This window comes from Thunnus thynnus, chromosome 23 (genome assembly GCF_963924715.1).
Source record: "Thunnus thynnus chromosome 23, fThuThy2.1, whole genome shotgun sequence".
NCBI lineage: Eukaryota > Metazoa > Chordata > Actinopteri > Scombriformes > Scombridae > Thunnus > Thunnus thynnus.
The window spans coordinates 12532007-12546404 of record NC_089539.1 but is presented as its reverse complement, the minus strand read 5'-3'; the positions used below and the strand labels follow the sequence as shown (position 1 = coordinate 12546404).

Sequence of the window (14398 nt, the reverse complement as noted above, 5' to 3'; positions counted from 1 at the left end):
AGCTCCCCTGATCTGAAATCCCTGATTTTATTTTTTGCATGGAAGCTGTTTAGGGGGAGGAGGAAATTGATCTCTAAATAAGTATTTAAAGGCGGGTTAATTGTTGCCTCTTCCTCACCTTTTTCCCCAGAAACGTAGTTAACAAATAGAGTGTCTGAGTGTATTTGCTATCAAGGGATATTTAGCCCGTCTTAGTAAAGATGCAAAGCTCCTAGAAACTGAAATTTGAACAGAGAATTACATCAGATATTGCATTAAATTCAGCACCATATAATGCTGTTCAAGGCTGTTTGGTCAGTATTCATTTTATGATATCATTTTTAGATATTTAGGCCATCACTCTGAAACACCTCTCTTTATTATAGGTGTCCTGCTAACCTCAATACACACAAGCTTAGCTATTGAGATGGCCCATATCACACAGTTTAGCCTATTAATTAGCTTTGTTGTTCATTACATTGCTTATTTTCCCTTTCAGAATCATTTTCCAACACATATAGACTACTGTGTAATATCCTAACCAGCACCTCTTTAGCTTAGCTTAGCATAAAGACTAGAAAGAGGGGGCGAAAGTGAGCCTGGCTCTGCCCAAAGGTAACAAAATCTGCCTGTGAGCACCTCTAAAGCTAACTAATTAACGCATTTTATCTAGTTTGTTTAATCTGTACAAATTTGAAGTTTTACAGGGGGTTGTGTGTTGGACTATTTCTTGGCTGGAAGCAGTGACTTCCTGAAGTCTTTTCATAACTGTGAGGTTGCGAGGAAATAGTCCAGCATAAATTAAACGAATGAGAAATAATGTGTTAATCAGTGAGCTTTACTATGTGTTTAGACAGAATGAGAAAGAGGATTCTGGACACAGCGTGATTATATACAAAGTCGATGGAAAGACCCGATTGGACGCGAATTCGCCCGGAGCAGCGCTAATTGACACAAAGACATGTCTCCATGAGTTGAAAGTGTTTCAACTTGGGCGAAAAATATACACATATCGCAGAGCTTTATGAATCTAGCTTACTTCAAAAACATACAGAGCTCATCTAACTGTTAGCGAAAAAGCAAATGAGAAGATGTGTCCACGTATTGATCCCGAAGATGCACTCAGCTTCCATTTTCTAACATTTAAATGTGGAATTGAGCCCACTTATAAAACTATACTCAAGGCTGGAATACCAACCAGGCAAAGCGGACGACTGCCCCTGGGCCCTCGACCCTCAGGGGCCCCAAAGGCTCCAGGTTCAACGTGTGGCTAATTAGTTTGTGGTAATATCAGCCATAGCAGATGTGTTTGTCAATACTATATGCATCATTAAATCACATTATAAACTGATATGATAAGGGCCTTGAGGCAACACCTGCATTATTACTCGCTCTCACGGCTCATTTTTTCTGTCCGGTCCTGCCTATATGATGCTGAATTAGGTAAAACTGATGATTTTAAAAGGAAACAACAACAAAAATAGACTATCTATATTATAAGTAAAGCAGCATTTACAAAACTTTAACTTTTCTAAATATTCACCAGCCCTGCTTGATTTCACCCACAGGGGCCTCAAACAGGTTGCGAGGCTCAGATCTAAACACAGCATCAACTGCTCTCTCGATGAATCCATTTATAATTCGATTCTGTTCCAATTAATTCATCAGTTTCTCTCCACTCTAAATGGAATTAGGTCAAAGCCACTCATACACAGCCAAGCCCCCGCTATGATTAAAAACCCTGCTTTGGTTAGCCAGCTCTGATTCATCTGCTAACACCATGTATTCTACTCCCCGCAATATTGTTTATTCAACACTTTTTCCTTGGATTCAAGCTCCACTTCCCTCAGGCGCAGAAAGGGTCCAAATGAAGCTTGAGGCCCCTTTAATTAAGCTTTAATACATACAAATAAATATATATATACAATATAGAGAGACAAAGTCTCTCCCCTTCCACTGGACCACCATGGGACCTTATTTCAGAAAAAAATATACACAGTAGTGACAGGCAAGAGACCAAAAAATAAATTTTTGATCCCGTTTGAATTGTGCTATGAATTACACATATGATGTTTATCAATTCAGAAGTGTCTCCACAAGCTTCCCAGAGCCGCTGGAGCTAACATTGACACGATGCCTGTGTGTTTCATAGCGGGATGGAGTCACATGAGCAACGTGTCTTGCTAATTTTTTTGCTTCCCAGCTGATAAGAGGACCAGGAGTCGCTGAATAAAATGGCGACAACCATGTTGGTGTTGGTGACGTATATTTTGTGCGAGATGAGAGATGTCGTTCACTGAGCAGTTTCACACAAAGCTAAATGGTACTTTACTGTTTTTACACTTAAGTTTTTTAAACAGGGAACTTTATGTGGTGATATAAATTGACAAACATCTTATGTGTAATTAATGGCGCAATTCAAACAGGATAAAAAATGTGTCTCTCGCTGTTGATTACCATACATATTTTTTCTGAAATAAGTTCCATGGGGGACAGGGAAATAGGGGGGACTTCGCCTCTCTCTATGACTGCGATTCATTGTCTGAATATAGTCTAATAAGATCCAGTAAAGCTCACAGACTCAGCTTCTATTGATCATCTCCCTTGCTTTTGCTACATATTTCATCTTTGTGGTGCTCTGAATATTTGGCAAATTGTATCTCAAACTGGGAGCGACCACATGGACTTAAGCTGGCCTGATGCAAGATGTAACTACATGCAAATGTCTCAAGAGGGAACCCCCCCCCCCCAAAAAAAAAAATCAGATCGGGGCAATGTGTGAATGTCTTTGCTCCGTTCTCGTGACTAAGCTGAGGCCCCGAGGTTATTAAAAGTTTCATTTCTCATTCGCACCCACGCTCATTGAGAAGGAGCGAAAAGAAGTGACACCCCTGCCTGCATGTTGTATTACACATGCTATTCTTAACAAGTTACCACCTGATCTGAACTCTTTTATGCTCCCATGAGAGTCCTTGTCCTTTAGGACGCTTCACAAAAGGCTCAAAACCAGATTTCTTCTCCCAGATGGACGCCTAAAAGCAGGCCTCAGACATTGCTCTGCTGGTTAGTGGCTCAAAGATGAAGAGGGTTAGACCCCAAGAGGCTGCAACTGGCTCATCACTCTTTTTAATTTACACCCACGGCTGGCTGTCTAGGTGAGTGTTGCCCACTCCTTATACTCTGGTTTTTTATCTTCTCCTCCTTTCCTCTTTCATTCCTATCTTCTCCCTCTCTTCACCCTCTCTCCTCAACTCCTTCACCCCTCCTCATCCTTTCTTTTGCCTTCTCTACCTTCCACTTTGCCTTTATTTCTACCTTCCTTTGCTTCTCCTCCTCTCCCTCCTTCTCTCCCTCTCTCTCTCTCTGCTCTAACAAATCGCCTTCTGCAGGCCTTCACTTCTCTCTGGGGAGCGCACTGCTCTTTTCAGAAAGTGATAGCTTTTCATGCCGCCCTGTCCTCTCTCCCCTAGCCTTCTCCTCCTCGTCCTCTCTATCTCTCTCTCTCTCTCTCTCTCTCTCCATAAGTAGGTGTTTCTCAGAGTCTCTCGTTCAAGAATTTTTTCTCTCTACCTGTTCCCTAACCTTCCCCGATCTCACAGCTCCCACTTTCCAGCAGCATTCTCAAACTATATGACATTTGATTTTGTGAGATCATGAGCCAAAGATGCATTCGGATGGTGATATCCCCCTGAGTACAACTCCCTCCTCCCACACACACACACACATACATACACACACACACACAATCTGGATTCACCCTCCATTCAGTGTTATGGGCTTACCCAGACTGAAAATAAATAAATATTAAATGTGCAGGCGCACACATGCATATCATATCATTTTCAAATAATCTGCCATGTCAAAACACTTTCACCCTGTCATCTTTAAACATATCTCTGAACACATCCTGATTGTCCCCATATATGGATAAACGCATAAAGCCACAGCTCAAATTGCCACGAGACGCCTCATTTTTAAATAACATATGCCTCTGACGTGATAAAGTCATGTGTCTGGTGATAAAAGCCCACAGCCCACAGGTTCAGAAACACGACTATATGAGATCAAAGTCTATGGGTGTATGCTCATTATGCAGCCCTATAGGCTTCTGCACAGCGGTGGTGGTATTCAGATTGCACCCTAATTAAGACAGTGCCATGCACAGAAGAATCTCTTCAGGGGGAGAAAAATTACTTATTTTCCTCATCTGATCTGTGTTTTTTTAAACACTCCATACCCACGCATTATTGAGTGAAACATATCTCTTCCCATGTGCTGCTAAGACATTTTACTCACCTCTCTATCGCACAGAATCCATGTGAAATGAAAAATGATGATCAATAAAAATCACAGAAGAAATAAGCAGCAGGACAAGTCGGTAGTAAACAAGACAACAGCCTAAATAAGACAAGATTGCCCCCGAAATCCATCACCAGAGGAATGTGAGGATGCCACAAGAGAGAGAGAGAGAGGGAGAGGGAGAGGGAGAGAGAGAGAGAGAGAGAGAGAGAGACGCAAAACACCCGCTGAGAAAAAAAAAGAGGCAACAGCATTTCAGTGTGAATGGAGAAAACGGGATGATAGTATATGAGATACCTCAGAAAATCTAATTCATCCGACAGTGTGTGAAGGTGTGAGAAGAACCGTCTCCAGCCTCTTTTCCCGCGGACTCCTCGGGGGTCCTTGCCCGCCTCAGGCAACTTCCTTGCGGAGCTCAGCAGTTTTCCTTCACCCCCCCCCCCCTGCCCAAAAAAATATCAGTCCTCCTGGAGAGTGGTGAGTTTATTTCTCCCTCCACCACCACCACTACCACACAACAGCAAAATTAAAAAGAAAACGAGACCATCCGCAAGCTGGAGAGAAGAATACAGGATATAGCTATGAAGCCGATGTGGAGGTTTTTTCAATAGAAAAAAGTGCTCCGTCGTGACCAGAAGAGCTTCTTTAATACAAGAGAAAATGCAATTATTAACCCCGCACTTGTTAAAGGAGACAATAGAGGGAGGCTGGCTGTAATGAAGTCGATTCCCAAGAATGAGTCTGAGATACAGAAAGAGAGAGAGAGAGATTCACACAGGGAGAGAAGAGAGAGAGAGAGAGAGAGAGAGAGAGAGAGACATTCACACACAGAGAGAAGAGAGAGAGAGACATTCACAGAGAGAGAGAGAGAAGAGAGAGAGAGAGAGAGAGAGAGAGAGGTGCAGAGGAATTCATCATACGCGGAATCTGTCAGTCATGATCAATAATGTTGGTAAAACCCACCTGATTTTTATCCATAGTCCTCTCTTTAAGCTCATCGCGCGTGGACCCTTCCCGTGAAGTGCTCCACAGACGCGCGCGCGTTCACACATACATACATACACACATACACACACACGTACACTCCTCTACCGCTCCTCGGTGCTGAAAGGGACAGCGGCAGCGCGCGACTTCCACAGCCAAATGAAGCGCAAAAACACTCCGCGCGAGAGACGTGTGTGTGTGTGTGTTTTCAGGTAACCCGCCCGCACCAAATCATCGTCTAACTGCATCAGTGTGGTCCGGCAGTCCGTTCAATCAAGTTTACTACCAATCAATCGGATCGATAGTTTGCACAATAGAGGGCTTTGGTTATTTCAACACATTAATAAGTCATCAAAAATACGCTCACACAGGCGTTGCGCCGCACTCTTAATTGCCTGAACTTCAATCCATTTTTACTGCGCCCATTGATTCCCCCCCTTGTAAAACCAAAGCGCCGTGGCTCTTTGCGGTGAATGGGATTAAATAAATGAACCGCATCCCATCTGCTGTGTAATAACAATTTGATAAGCTGTGTGTGTGGAGTGAGGAACCAGGCAATCGAAACAGACCAGGGTGTTCTCTCATGTGACAATGTGGAAGATGTGCGCAACATGTCCAATTTGTGGCTTTAGCGCTGCGGCGACGTGTAGGGACGCGGAGCAATGGCGCCATCTCGTGGCGAATATGCTGTCATTGCAACAGAGGAATAGGAGGCGGTGGTCTTTCAACTGTTGTGAACCAAAAAAAGCCAATGCAAGAATTGTCCTTTGTGGCACACAAGGGGGTTTTAAAATTTGGGGAAATCAGAGCTGCTAATGCTGGACCAAAGGACTACCTGCAGTGGCATCTGGTATTTGGACTATCAGGGTCATTTGAGGTCTCCAGGGTCCCCAGAACAATGATATGACTGAAGAGTCCAGCATCCTTTCAAAGGAGATATTTACCTAATAAATACAGAGGTGTGGTTTAATTGATAAAGCTGGTGATATTCTATATATTTGTTATTGGCAACAATAACAATGAAAAGACCAAAACCAATGGTGCATTAGTCCAAATCGTGATACTTTTCAACTTACCTGACTTATCTCTGGCACTAAGCCCCAAACCCATTTGTTCCAACCAGAAACAGGTTACGAAAATATCCTTTCATTTTTAAAAAGGCCAAACTATTTCCGAAACAGCTGGCTTCTCTGGTTTTTGGCAAACATTACTTAAAGCTTAAGTAAATAGTGTAATTGTTGGGGATTATTTGCAGCTTTGGATTTGGTGAACCGTACGGATTTATGGCAGCAGACAACACCAGTTAGTAGGATCAGTTTATTGTTTGTTCGTAAGCTGTTTTGGAGTCCAACATATCACAGGAATATATCCTGCACTGGTCTTTCTCACTATACGTGTGTCTTACTGACGTCATCAAGATGAATCCTGGTATCGTTCCTGGAGACATGAAAAGAAATGACGTTTTGTGCCACAGGAAATAACACGGGAAGGGAAATGAAAAATCTCACAAATATAAGTGAAACTGTAAATACCCGAAAAAGCAATTCCTGAGAAGGCAAATGAAATCTCCTCTCTGCAAATGCAGTAAACAAATATGATTGATTGATTGAAGCTTATGACTCATATCTGAGGACAAAAACGGAGCCACACACAACTCCCCTGCGAGGTTTTGAAGCAGTACATTTTTTATTTAGTACATAAGTGGTTGGTTTTAACATTCTTGTCACATTTGAAAGGCTTCTCTAACTCCTCTCAGGTTCTCTAGAAGGTGAGCTTAATAACATATTACAACTGACGATGAAGGAAATGACAAGATGTAAAGGAGAAAAAAAAAAAGGCTTAAGAATCTCTTGAGGTTTGATTCCTGTTCTCCTCCTGACACATTCCAACAAAAAACAAAAAACATGTCCTTCAAAAGGAATGAGATACAAAAAAAAAAAGACAACTAATCCTGGAACAATGCAAAGTTGCCTCAGTATTAAACATTGACAGAGTAGTAACTAGTCAGACATGTTTGAAGCATATGGTCAACCAACAGTTAAGTACAAGTCAATAACTATTGTGACTATTATAACTATTATTTATACCATCCGTGTGGGATGAATCAATACACGTTTTCAAGACCTTGTTGCACTAGCGTTTTCAGTTATAAAAATAGAGTTTGGTCTTTCCTTTTTTCTGGTTTTGTTCCATTTCATGGCTTTCTGTTTGAACATTAAGACATATCTACATTTGGTCTTCCTCCGTTCCTTTCCTCCCTCCTCCTGTCATGTGCCAGTGTTTCAAAGACTACCTCGGGGTGTGTCCAACAAGCGCAGCCCCCCTCAAGTTTGAGTACATGAAAGCACATTTTGAATGGAACTGATGCAGCATTTAGTGTAGTTCAAATAAATGGCGATTATACGGGTTTAAAAATAAAATAGTTTAAAAGTTGATTTAAGGAGCCCCTGCATATTTTGTTAATGGAACAAAAACTTGAATGTAAACTTCTACGTTAGGAGAATTAAATGATGTTTCTTACTCAGGCATGTAGCTTTCCTTTTTATGTGTGTGTGTTTACATCTCCCATATTTTGGCCCATTATGATCATGACTAGCACCACCAACAGTAGATTACAGCAGTAAGTGGAGTACAGTGCAGTGATGCTGTGTTGCAACTGCTTTCTGAAAGTTTGTAACAAGCAAGATGACAAAATTATGTCGCTAGACGCAGAAATTGAAGTTTTCCAGTTAATGGTTTGTAATGTCTGAAGCAGTACGGCTGTTACAGTAAAACCAAAAGCTGCCTGTCTGCAAAAATGTGCATTCACACATTACCACTCAATCAATGGGCAGGGCTATCTTTCCTGCTCACTGTTAATTGGATTCTCATGCATTAACACAAATGATCTGCCATGTAGGCCTTAATGATTGTATTAATTTGATAGTTTGAATGTTTCGCCAGTGGTAGCATACTGTACCTTAGAGTTAACAGTTGAACTGAGCTGTTATGTCCCAAAATAATCCATATTTAAAGGAAAATTAATGTAACATAGACGTATTATCATTGTGCTACCACATATTGTTTTATATCATCATAATTAGTGCCTTTTGTAGGATTTTGATTATTCTGTGAGCAAAGGTGACACTTTGCTTCATTTCAGAGCATAACTCCTTTAGTCCTAGCAAACCTACACAGAACTGATGGCCATAGCGGCGCTCCGGTGGCTCACTGTGTAGAGTGTGTACCACGTATCATTACCGCAGTGGCGCGGGTTCAATTGCGACCAGCACCCTTGGCTGTCGCTGTCGAAAAAAGCAGAAATGCCAAGAAAATAATCGATTAAAAAAAAAAAAAAAAAAAAAAAAAGACTGATGACCATAGTCTGGCGGGTTTTTTTTTTACAACCAGTCTATTGCTGAGGCTGATCACCTGTCTGATATATGAAGGTAAAAGAGGATACGGTCAAAGTAAAGGAAATACCTTTCACAAGCATGCAATCAGTCCAGCAGAAAAGAACAGAAAATAAGTGATATACGAAACAGCAGTTTTTAAAGAAAACTGCAAAATGCACTTTTGGTTTTCTCTTATTTTGACCATACCCTGTAATTTATGAACTTTTTGATCCTCTTTTATAAGACTGCTGTTGGTCAGACAGTAAAGCAAATACAACAGGTGACTAAATCAGACTATGGACTGCTAGCATGACGAATGTTACAGTGCAGCGATCTGTTTGCTCCTCTGTGTCAACAGGAAGCTCTTACACGAGAAGATGAAAGTGATTTTCCACTCTAAGGCAAGAATCTACCCTTCTGAAGAATTACAGGAAGGAAAACACTTGTCTATGTCAGGGGAAAAGTAGGGGATGAATATGTATATTCTGTTGATATTCTGTTGTATTCTTCACTCTCAGCACACTATTTAAGGTGAGATTATACATACAGTACAAGTTGAAAATTAATTGGTTTGAAATGCTAATAGCTAAGGACCCAAGGTTTTCTGCATCGGTGTGGGATTGTTAAGGGTCAAATTCTGCTTTTTCTTATCGGGAAAAAAAAACAAAAAATGTTTGTTTCCAGTCAGTTTTTTGGAGGACACAATCCAGTTCTGATTCCCTCCTTCTTTCACACTCGTGCACGCATGCACACACACACACACACACACACACACACACACAGACAGACAGACAGACAGAGACACACACACACACATCCATAGTATGTCTTCATCCTTTTTGTTAACTTTGTTTACCAAGAGCAAAGCAGTACAAGTCAGTCATCTGTGTATGGATCTATATTTACATACTGTAGTAAGTAAATACAGATATATACAGTAGTAGTGAATCTACTTTTCACTACAGTCTCTCCGTGGATAGCAGCGCCACCGTCCGGCCAGTTTGTGCACTACAGCTGGCTGGCTTCATAATGAAACTATACAAAAATCTCCAATAATATATTTGGTTCTTAAGCAAAAAGGTGGAAAATCCTTCATACTTCCTTCGTTCCTCTATCATGCTCCATTGTTCCTTTTTGTTTGTTTCCTTCATCTCTTGTCTGTGCTTGTTCCATCCGTCTGTTTTTTTTTCCGATTGAAAAGTTTTCTCTTCTTCATTGTTAGTGGCTCGCTCGCCCATCATCCCCTGTGGACCTGTGGGAAGAGAGAGAGAGATTAGAATGATGAGGAAAGAGGAGAACAAAAGAAAGAACAGAGTAAGTGAGAGGAAGGATCAAGAGAGAGAAGCAGGAGGGAAGAACGAGGTAATGATAAGCAAGAAGCAGAAAATAACAGTTAGACAAGAGGAAGATTTCTAATGAGGAGAGAGACACACAGAGAAATCAGCCAGAGGGAGAACGTAGCAAACAGCTGGTAAACGTGCTGAGCGGTCAATTAAAGGCTGCAGAATGACGGTGGTTTCTCATCTCTGCCCGAGGGAATGGTCTTCTGCACAAACATAAGCACACACAAACACACACACCTCTCTTGGCAAAAAAGGAAACTCATATATCAGAAGCCAACACACATACACACACACACACACACACACACAGACATTCACAAATTTGCTCAAGTACACACCACACAGCAGCGCGTCTTTGTGGTTTCTGAATATGCAGCAGCAGCCGAGAGAGAAGGAGAGAAGAAACAAGAAAGGAAGAAATCCAGTGCAACTCACAGGAAGGGAGAAAAAAGCAAAAAGAAATGCAAAATGAGAGCAGGAGGAAGAAGACAGCGATGAAGTGGCAGAGTCCTTGTGCTGTAGGTAAACCCTTTGAATTCTTACACTGTGTTGTTTCACCAGACCAGGGATTTGGAGCGGGTGCTGACTCCTTTCCTCCTGTTGGCTGCTGCCGTTGCTGCGTTACGATGGCTTCGCTTATGAGACTCCAGGTACAACTGATGAAAATAAATTGAAAGAAAAGATAATTTACATATAAGTTTAAGAAGTAAGTTTTACATGGAGTTAAACTACTTGTTTGGATACCTTTAATATTGCACTGCAGGCAGAATGCAGATAATGAGAACACCTGATTCTGGTTGGATGTAAATAAAGGATGTCATTATTCAGCTAATGTGTCTTGATAATAGGGCTGCAACTAAATTATATTGATTATAAATTAATCTACAGATAATTTGCTTGATTACTAAACAAGTGTTTGTTCTCTACAACATCAGAAAATAGTGAAAAATGCCTCTTGAAATTTCCAAGAGTCCAAGGTGACATCTTTAAATGTCTTTCTTTGTCAGACCAACAGTCCAAATCACAAACATATTCAAATTACAATAATATCAAAACTAATAAAAGCAACAAACCCTCACATTTGAAGAGATGGAAAAAGCTAGGAAAGGATTAATAGATTATCAAAATAGTTGCCAATTAACTTTCTGTTGATCAACTAATCCACTAATCCACTAATCTGTACTTGATACAAATTGTGTTTGGCCAGATGTATGCAGCTAAAAACTAAAGATAATAATTTATCAAAGTAAATAAGAATTACTCCTTCCTACCCTGTTATTTCCTAATGTCTTACATATACAGTTTATAACACATCCTAATCAGTGGTTTGGATGCAAATATGATGTTAGCTTTTGACACTGCGCTTTCAAAGTATTTTCAGCATGACAGTTATGAGGAAGAGGGAGAGTGAGACAAATACTTAAGTGGAGGAACCATGAAAAAAACATCTATTATATGGGATTCCTACAATGACTTCTCTCGCATAGATTCAGTAAACTGTGTGTTTTTTTCTAAGAAATTAGGGAGCGAGCGACCAGCTTACTCAATCGATGTTAATAAATGTCAAATGTCACATAAATCAAGCAATCTAAGGCAGGCTCTTTGTGTAGAGTCTTCATCAGGGCATACAGTGTGATGAATAAGATAGTTATCCATCACATTATATGCCCTGACGGTGACTTGTAGTTCTTTTTAACCTTTGTAACTTGTATTATTCTTTATTGGGAAAAGCCTACAAGGTGTTTCTCTGAAAGAAAATTGATGTCATGAATTTAAAATCCAATACCTTCTTAGCAAAGGCCCGTCCACACTGGTCGCAGGCGTGCAGGGAGAAATTCTTGGTCACCCTGACTTCAGTGGAGGACGTCCCGGTGCTGCTGCTCTCTGACTGGGTGTCATGCCGCCGGGTGTGTGGAGTTTGGTTGCTGGGTAAGGTGGAGGAAGAGGAGGAGTTGCGCTGGTGTGTGTGTTTATCGCTGCGGCGGGTCATTGGTGGGGTGACGGGGCGGTGCTGATGGGTTTGTTGTCTCTCCTGCTTACGGGTTACAGGAGGGGACGGGGTGAACGTTGCGGACGAGAGGTCCTGCTGTTTCCGAGTGACGGGAGCTGGCGGCGGTGCGGAGGAAGAAGAGGAGGAGGTCAAGGCTGATCCGGCGGTTGGGGCGGTTGTGGAGCACTCTTGCTTGCGAGTGACAGGAGGTGAGGGAGAGGAGGAAGAGGACGATGAGGTGTGGCGTCCGTTCACTTCCTCCTTGACGGTGCCGCTTGCTCGCTTAGGGTTCGTGTTGTTGAGGACGACCTCAGCTAGCCTCTTCACTGCCCTGCTCTCCAGCTTGGGCATGATCTTGGCTAGGTACCCAGATGACTTCTTATGGACCACAGTCACATGGCGCAGGACGTCACGTTTGCGACGTGACTCATAGCGGCAGAGAGGGCAGCGGTAGAACTTAATGAAGATGTCGTTGCCATCCGTGTGCAGCTCAATGTGCTTAGATAAGTTCTGACGTGAGCTGAACTGTCGCTTGCACAGCTTACAGAAGAGCTGCTTGAAGTCAAAACCCACAGACAGTTTAGTCATTTTGTTGACCATTCCCCCGCTGCACGTGTTGCCCGCACGCGAGGTGGATGAGGATAAGGGTGATGTCAGCTTTGGGCTCGATGGGGCTTCCTCCTCCTTCACTTTCATGGCGTTGTGTGCCACAGAAACACCTTTACTTGTGCCAGTGCTGTCACTGGGAGACGGGGCCGGGCTGCTGTCAATGTCCTCATCGTCATCTTCTTCTGAGGGTTCAACCGCTTCCTCTTTCACTCGGATGTTGTTGCTGGGGCCCAAGCTGGCGCTGCTGCTGTTAGGAGTGGCTGCTGTAGTAGTGGAGGTTGTCGTGGTAGCAGACCTGTTACTTTTGATGCTGTAGATCTTGTGGACAATACGCATGTGCCTCTTCAACATGAGCTGAAATACAGACCAAAACAAAAGACAGTTTCCATATTAATTTAATCAACTGCTAAATATTGTTTCTAATACTTTCTGGTTTTATTCCCTTTCCCTATATGGATTTCCCACAGTTGGATTAATCTAAAGATAACAGTGGGGCAACAAAGCAAACCTGAGAGCTATAGTTCCTCTTGCAAAGCGTGCAGCGACATGAAGCCGGGTTCGCCTGTGGAGAGGCTGGAAGTGGACTCTGAGGTTTGGCTTGGTTTTGGTTTGAAGGCGTTGTTTTAGAGTTCACAGGGGTGGACTTGGAGTGGTGGCCACGTGTCGGAGAGGAATTGTTGCTCTTCCTGGGGGGTGTGACCTCCAGAGAGAAGGGCTGGCCAGGTCGTGAGGAAATGCTGGGTGTGATGGTGTCCCTACGCAGACCACGGTGCACCTCATCATAATGGCGGCGTACGTTGGCTTTGGTAGCAAAGGTTTTGAGGCACACTGGGCAGGATTTTCCAGTAGGTGTGCTCAGAGTCCTTTGCCGACCTTCATGACAACAAGAGAAATTGTCATTTTATGTTTACTTTGAAAAGACCAATGTGAAAACAAAAATACTACAAAAAGGACCAACTAACAGCAAATAAACACTTCTATAGAGTTCACCCTATTTATAAAAATGGACCACTAATAAAAAGAATTGTCATCTTTTCTCAACTCATGCATAACCAAAATTTGCACCGCCCCAACATCCAATGTGCAAGCACAGAAATGAGAACTGTTATACTGAAAGACAGTTTTGTTTTTGTTTATTTCAGGCGGTTTCTCTTGGAAAGTCTATGCCGTAACTTTTCAGTCAACTCTCACCTTTCACCATAGAGAGCAGGCTTGTGGGAACTGTCCGTGTCTCTGTGAACTTTCGGAGCTCCTCGAGTTTAGTCTGGTGCATTTTGCGGCAGTGACGCCTAATGCTGCGGCGTGAGTTAAAGTCTTGACCGCACAGACAACAGGAGATTGTCACATCCTCAACCTGGATGGTAAAAACAAAGACAGTCAGTTAGCATATGAAAATATGATGCATCTCAACAATGACAGGTATTTTTAAAATGAGTTTAAAGATGTACATACACTGACTTCCACCCTACTTTACTTTTTTCACTTATGATTCCTGACCTGCCAAGCCACCTACCCCACTAGTGGATCCCTCATCTTCAGGCTGTGGCGTCTCCTCTTTAGCTGCCTCTTCAGCCTCCCATCTTCTCTGTCCCTGGTTGTGTCCTGGGCTTTCTGGCCCTCCTGGCTGGCTGGCCTGATTGTTGTCAACATCCTCCACTGGTTCTCCCTCCCACACTACCGGGCTCTCTCTAGCACTGTGAAGCATGTTGACACATACGGTCAGAGACTATGGGAGGATGGAAGTAGTTGAAAACCCCAGTGAGAGGCTAGAGTGACTGGATCAGTATAAAACACAAAGTCAAGTCTGCACCCTGTGTAGA

General features: G+C 42.5%; 2 protein-coding genes across 16 annotated transcripts in view; both read right to left on the bottom strand.

The window, feature by feature from the left end:
- Window positions 1–4992, bottom strand: part of grm8a (glutamate receptor, metabotropic 8a) — a 301421-nt gene extending 296429 nt beyond the window's left edge. For 4 of the 8 annotated variants that reach the window (XR_010925655.1, XR_010925657.1, XR_010925656.1 and 1 more), the window contains exon 1: window positions 4576–4989. The gene's annotated coding sequence lies outside the window, so the exon portion shown is untranslated. Of the gene's footprint in view, window positions 1–4575 lie in introns of all 8 variants that reach the window. The other 4 variants (XR_010925654.1, XM_067581368.1, XM_067581367.1 and 1 more) reach the window with 3 other exon arrangements.
- Window positions 4993–6925: 1933 nt separating this feature from the next.
- The window catches only part of znf800b (zinc finger protein 800b), a 30054-nt gene continuing 22581 nt past the window's right edge, over window positions 6926–14398 (bottom strand). For all 8 annotated transcript variants that reach the window (XM_067581354.1, XM_067581353.1, XM_067581357.1 and 5 more), the window contains 6 exons: window positions 14092–14272; window positions 13770–13932; window positions 13087–13451; window positions 11766–12932; window positions 10523–10635; window positions 6926–9888 (listed from right to left, as the gene is read on the bottom strand). In XM_067581354.1, the coding sequence (XP_067437455.1) occupies window positions 10534–10635; window positions 11766–12932; window positions 13087–13451; window positions 13770–13932; window positions 14092–14272 (1978 nt within the window). In that variant the 3' untranslated portion in view covers window positions 6926–9888; window positions 10523–10533. The remainder of the gene's footprint in view (window positions 9889–10522; window positions 10636–11765; window positions 12933–13086; window positions 13452–13769; window positions 13933–14091; window positions 14273–14398) is intronic.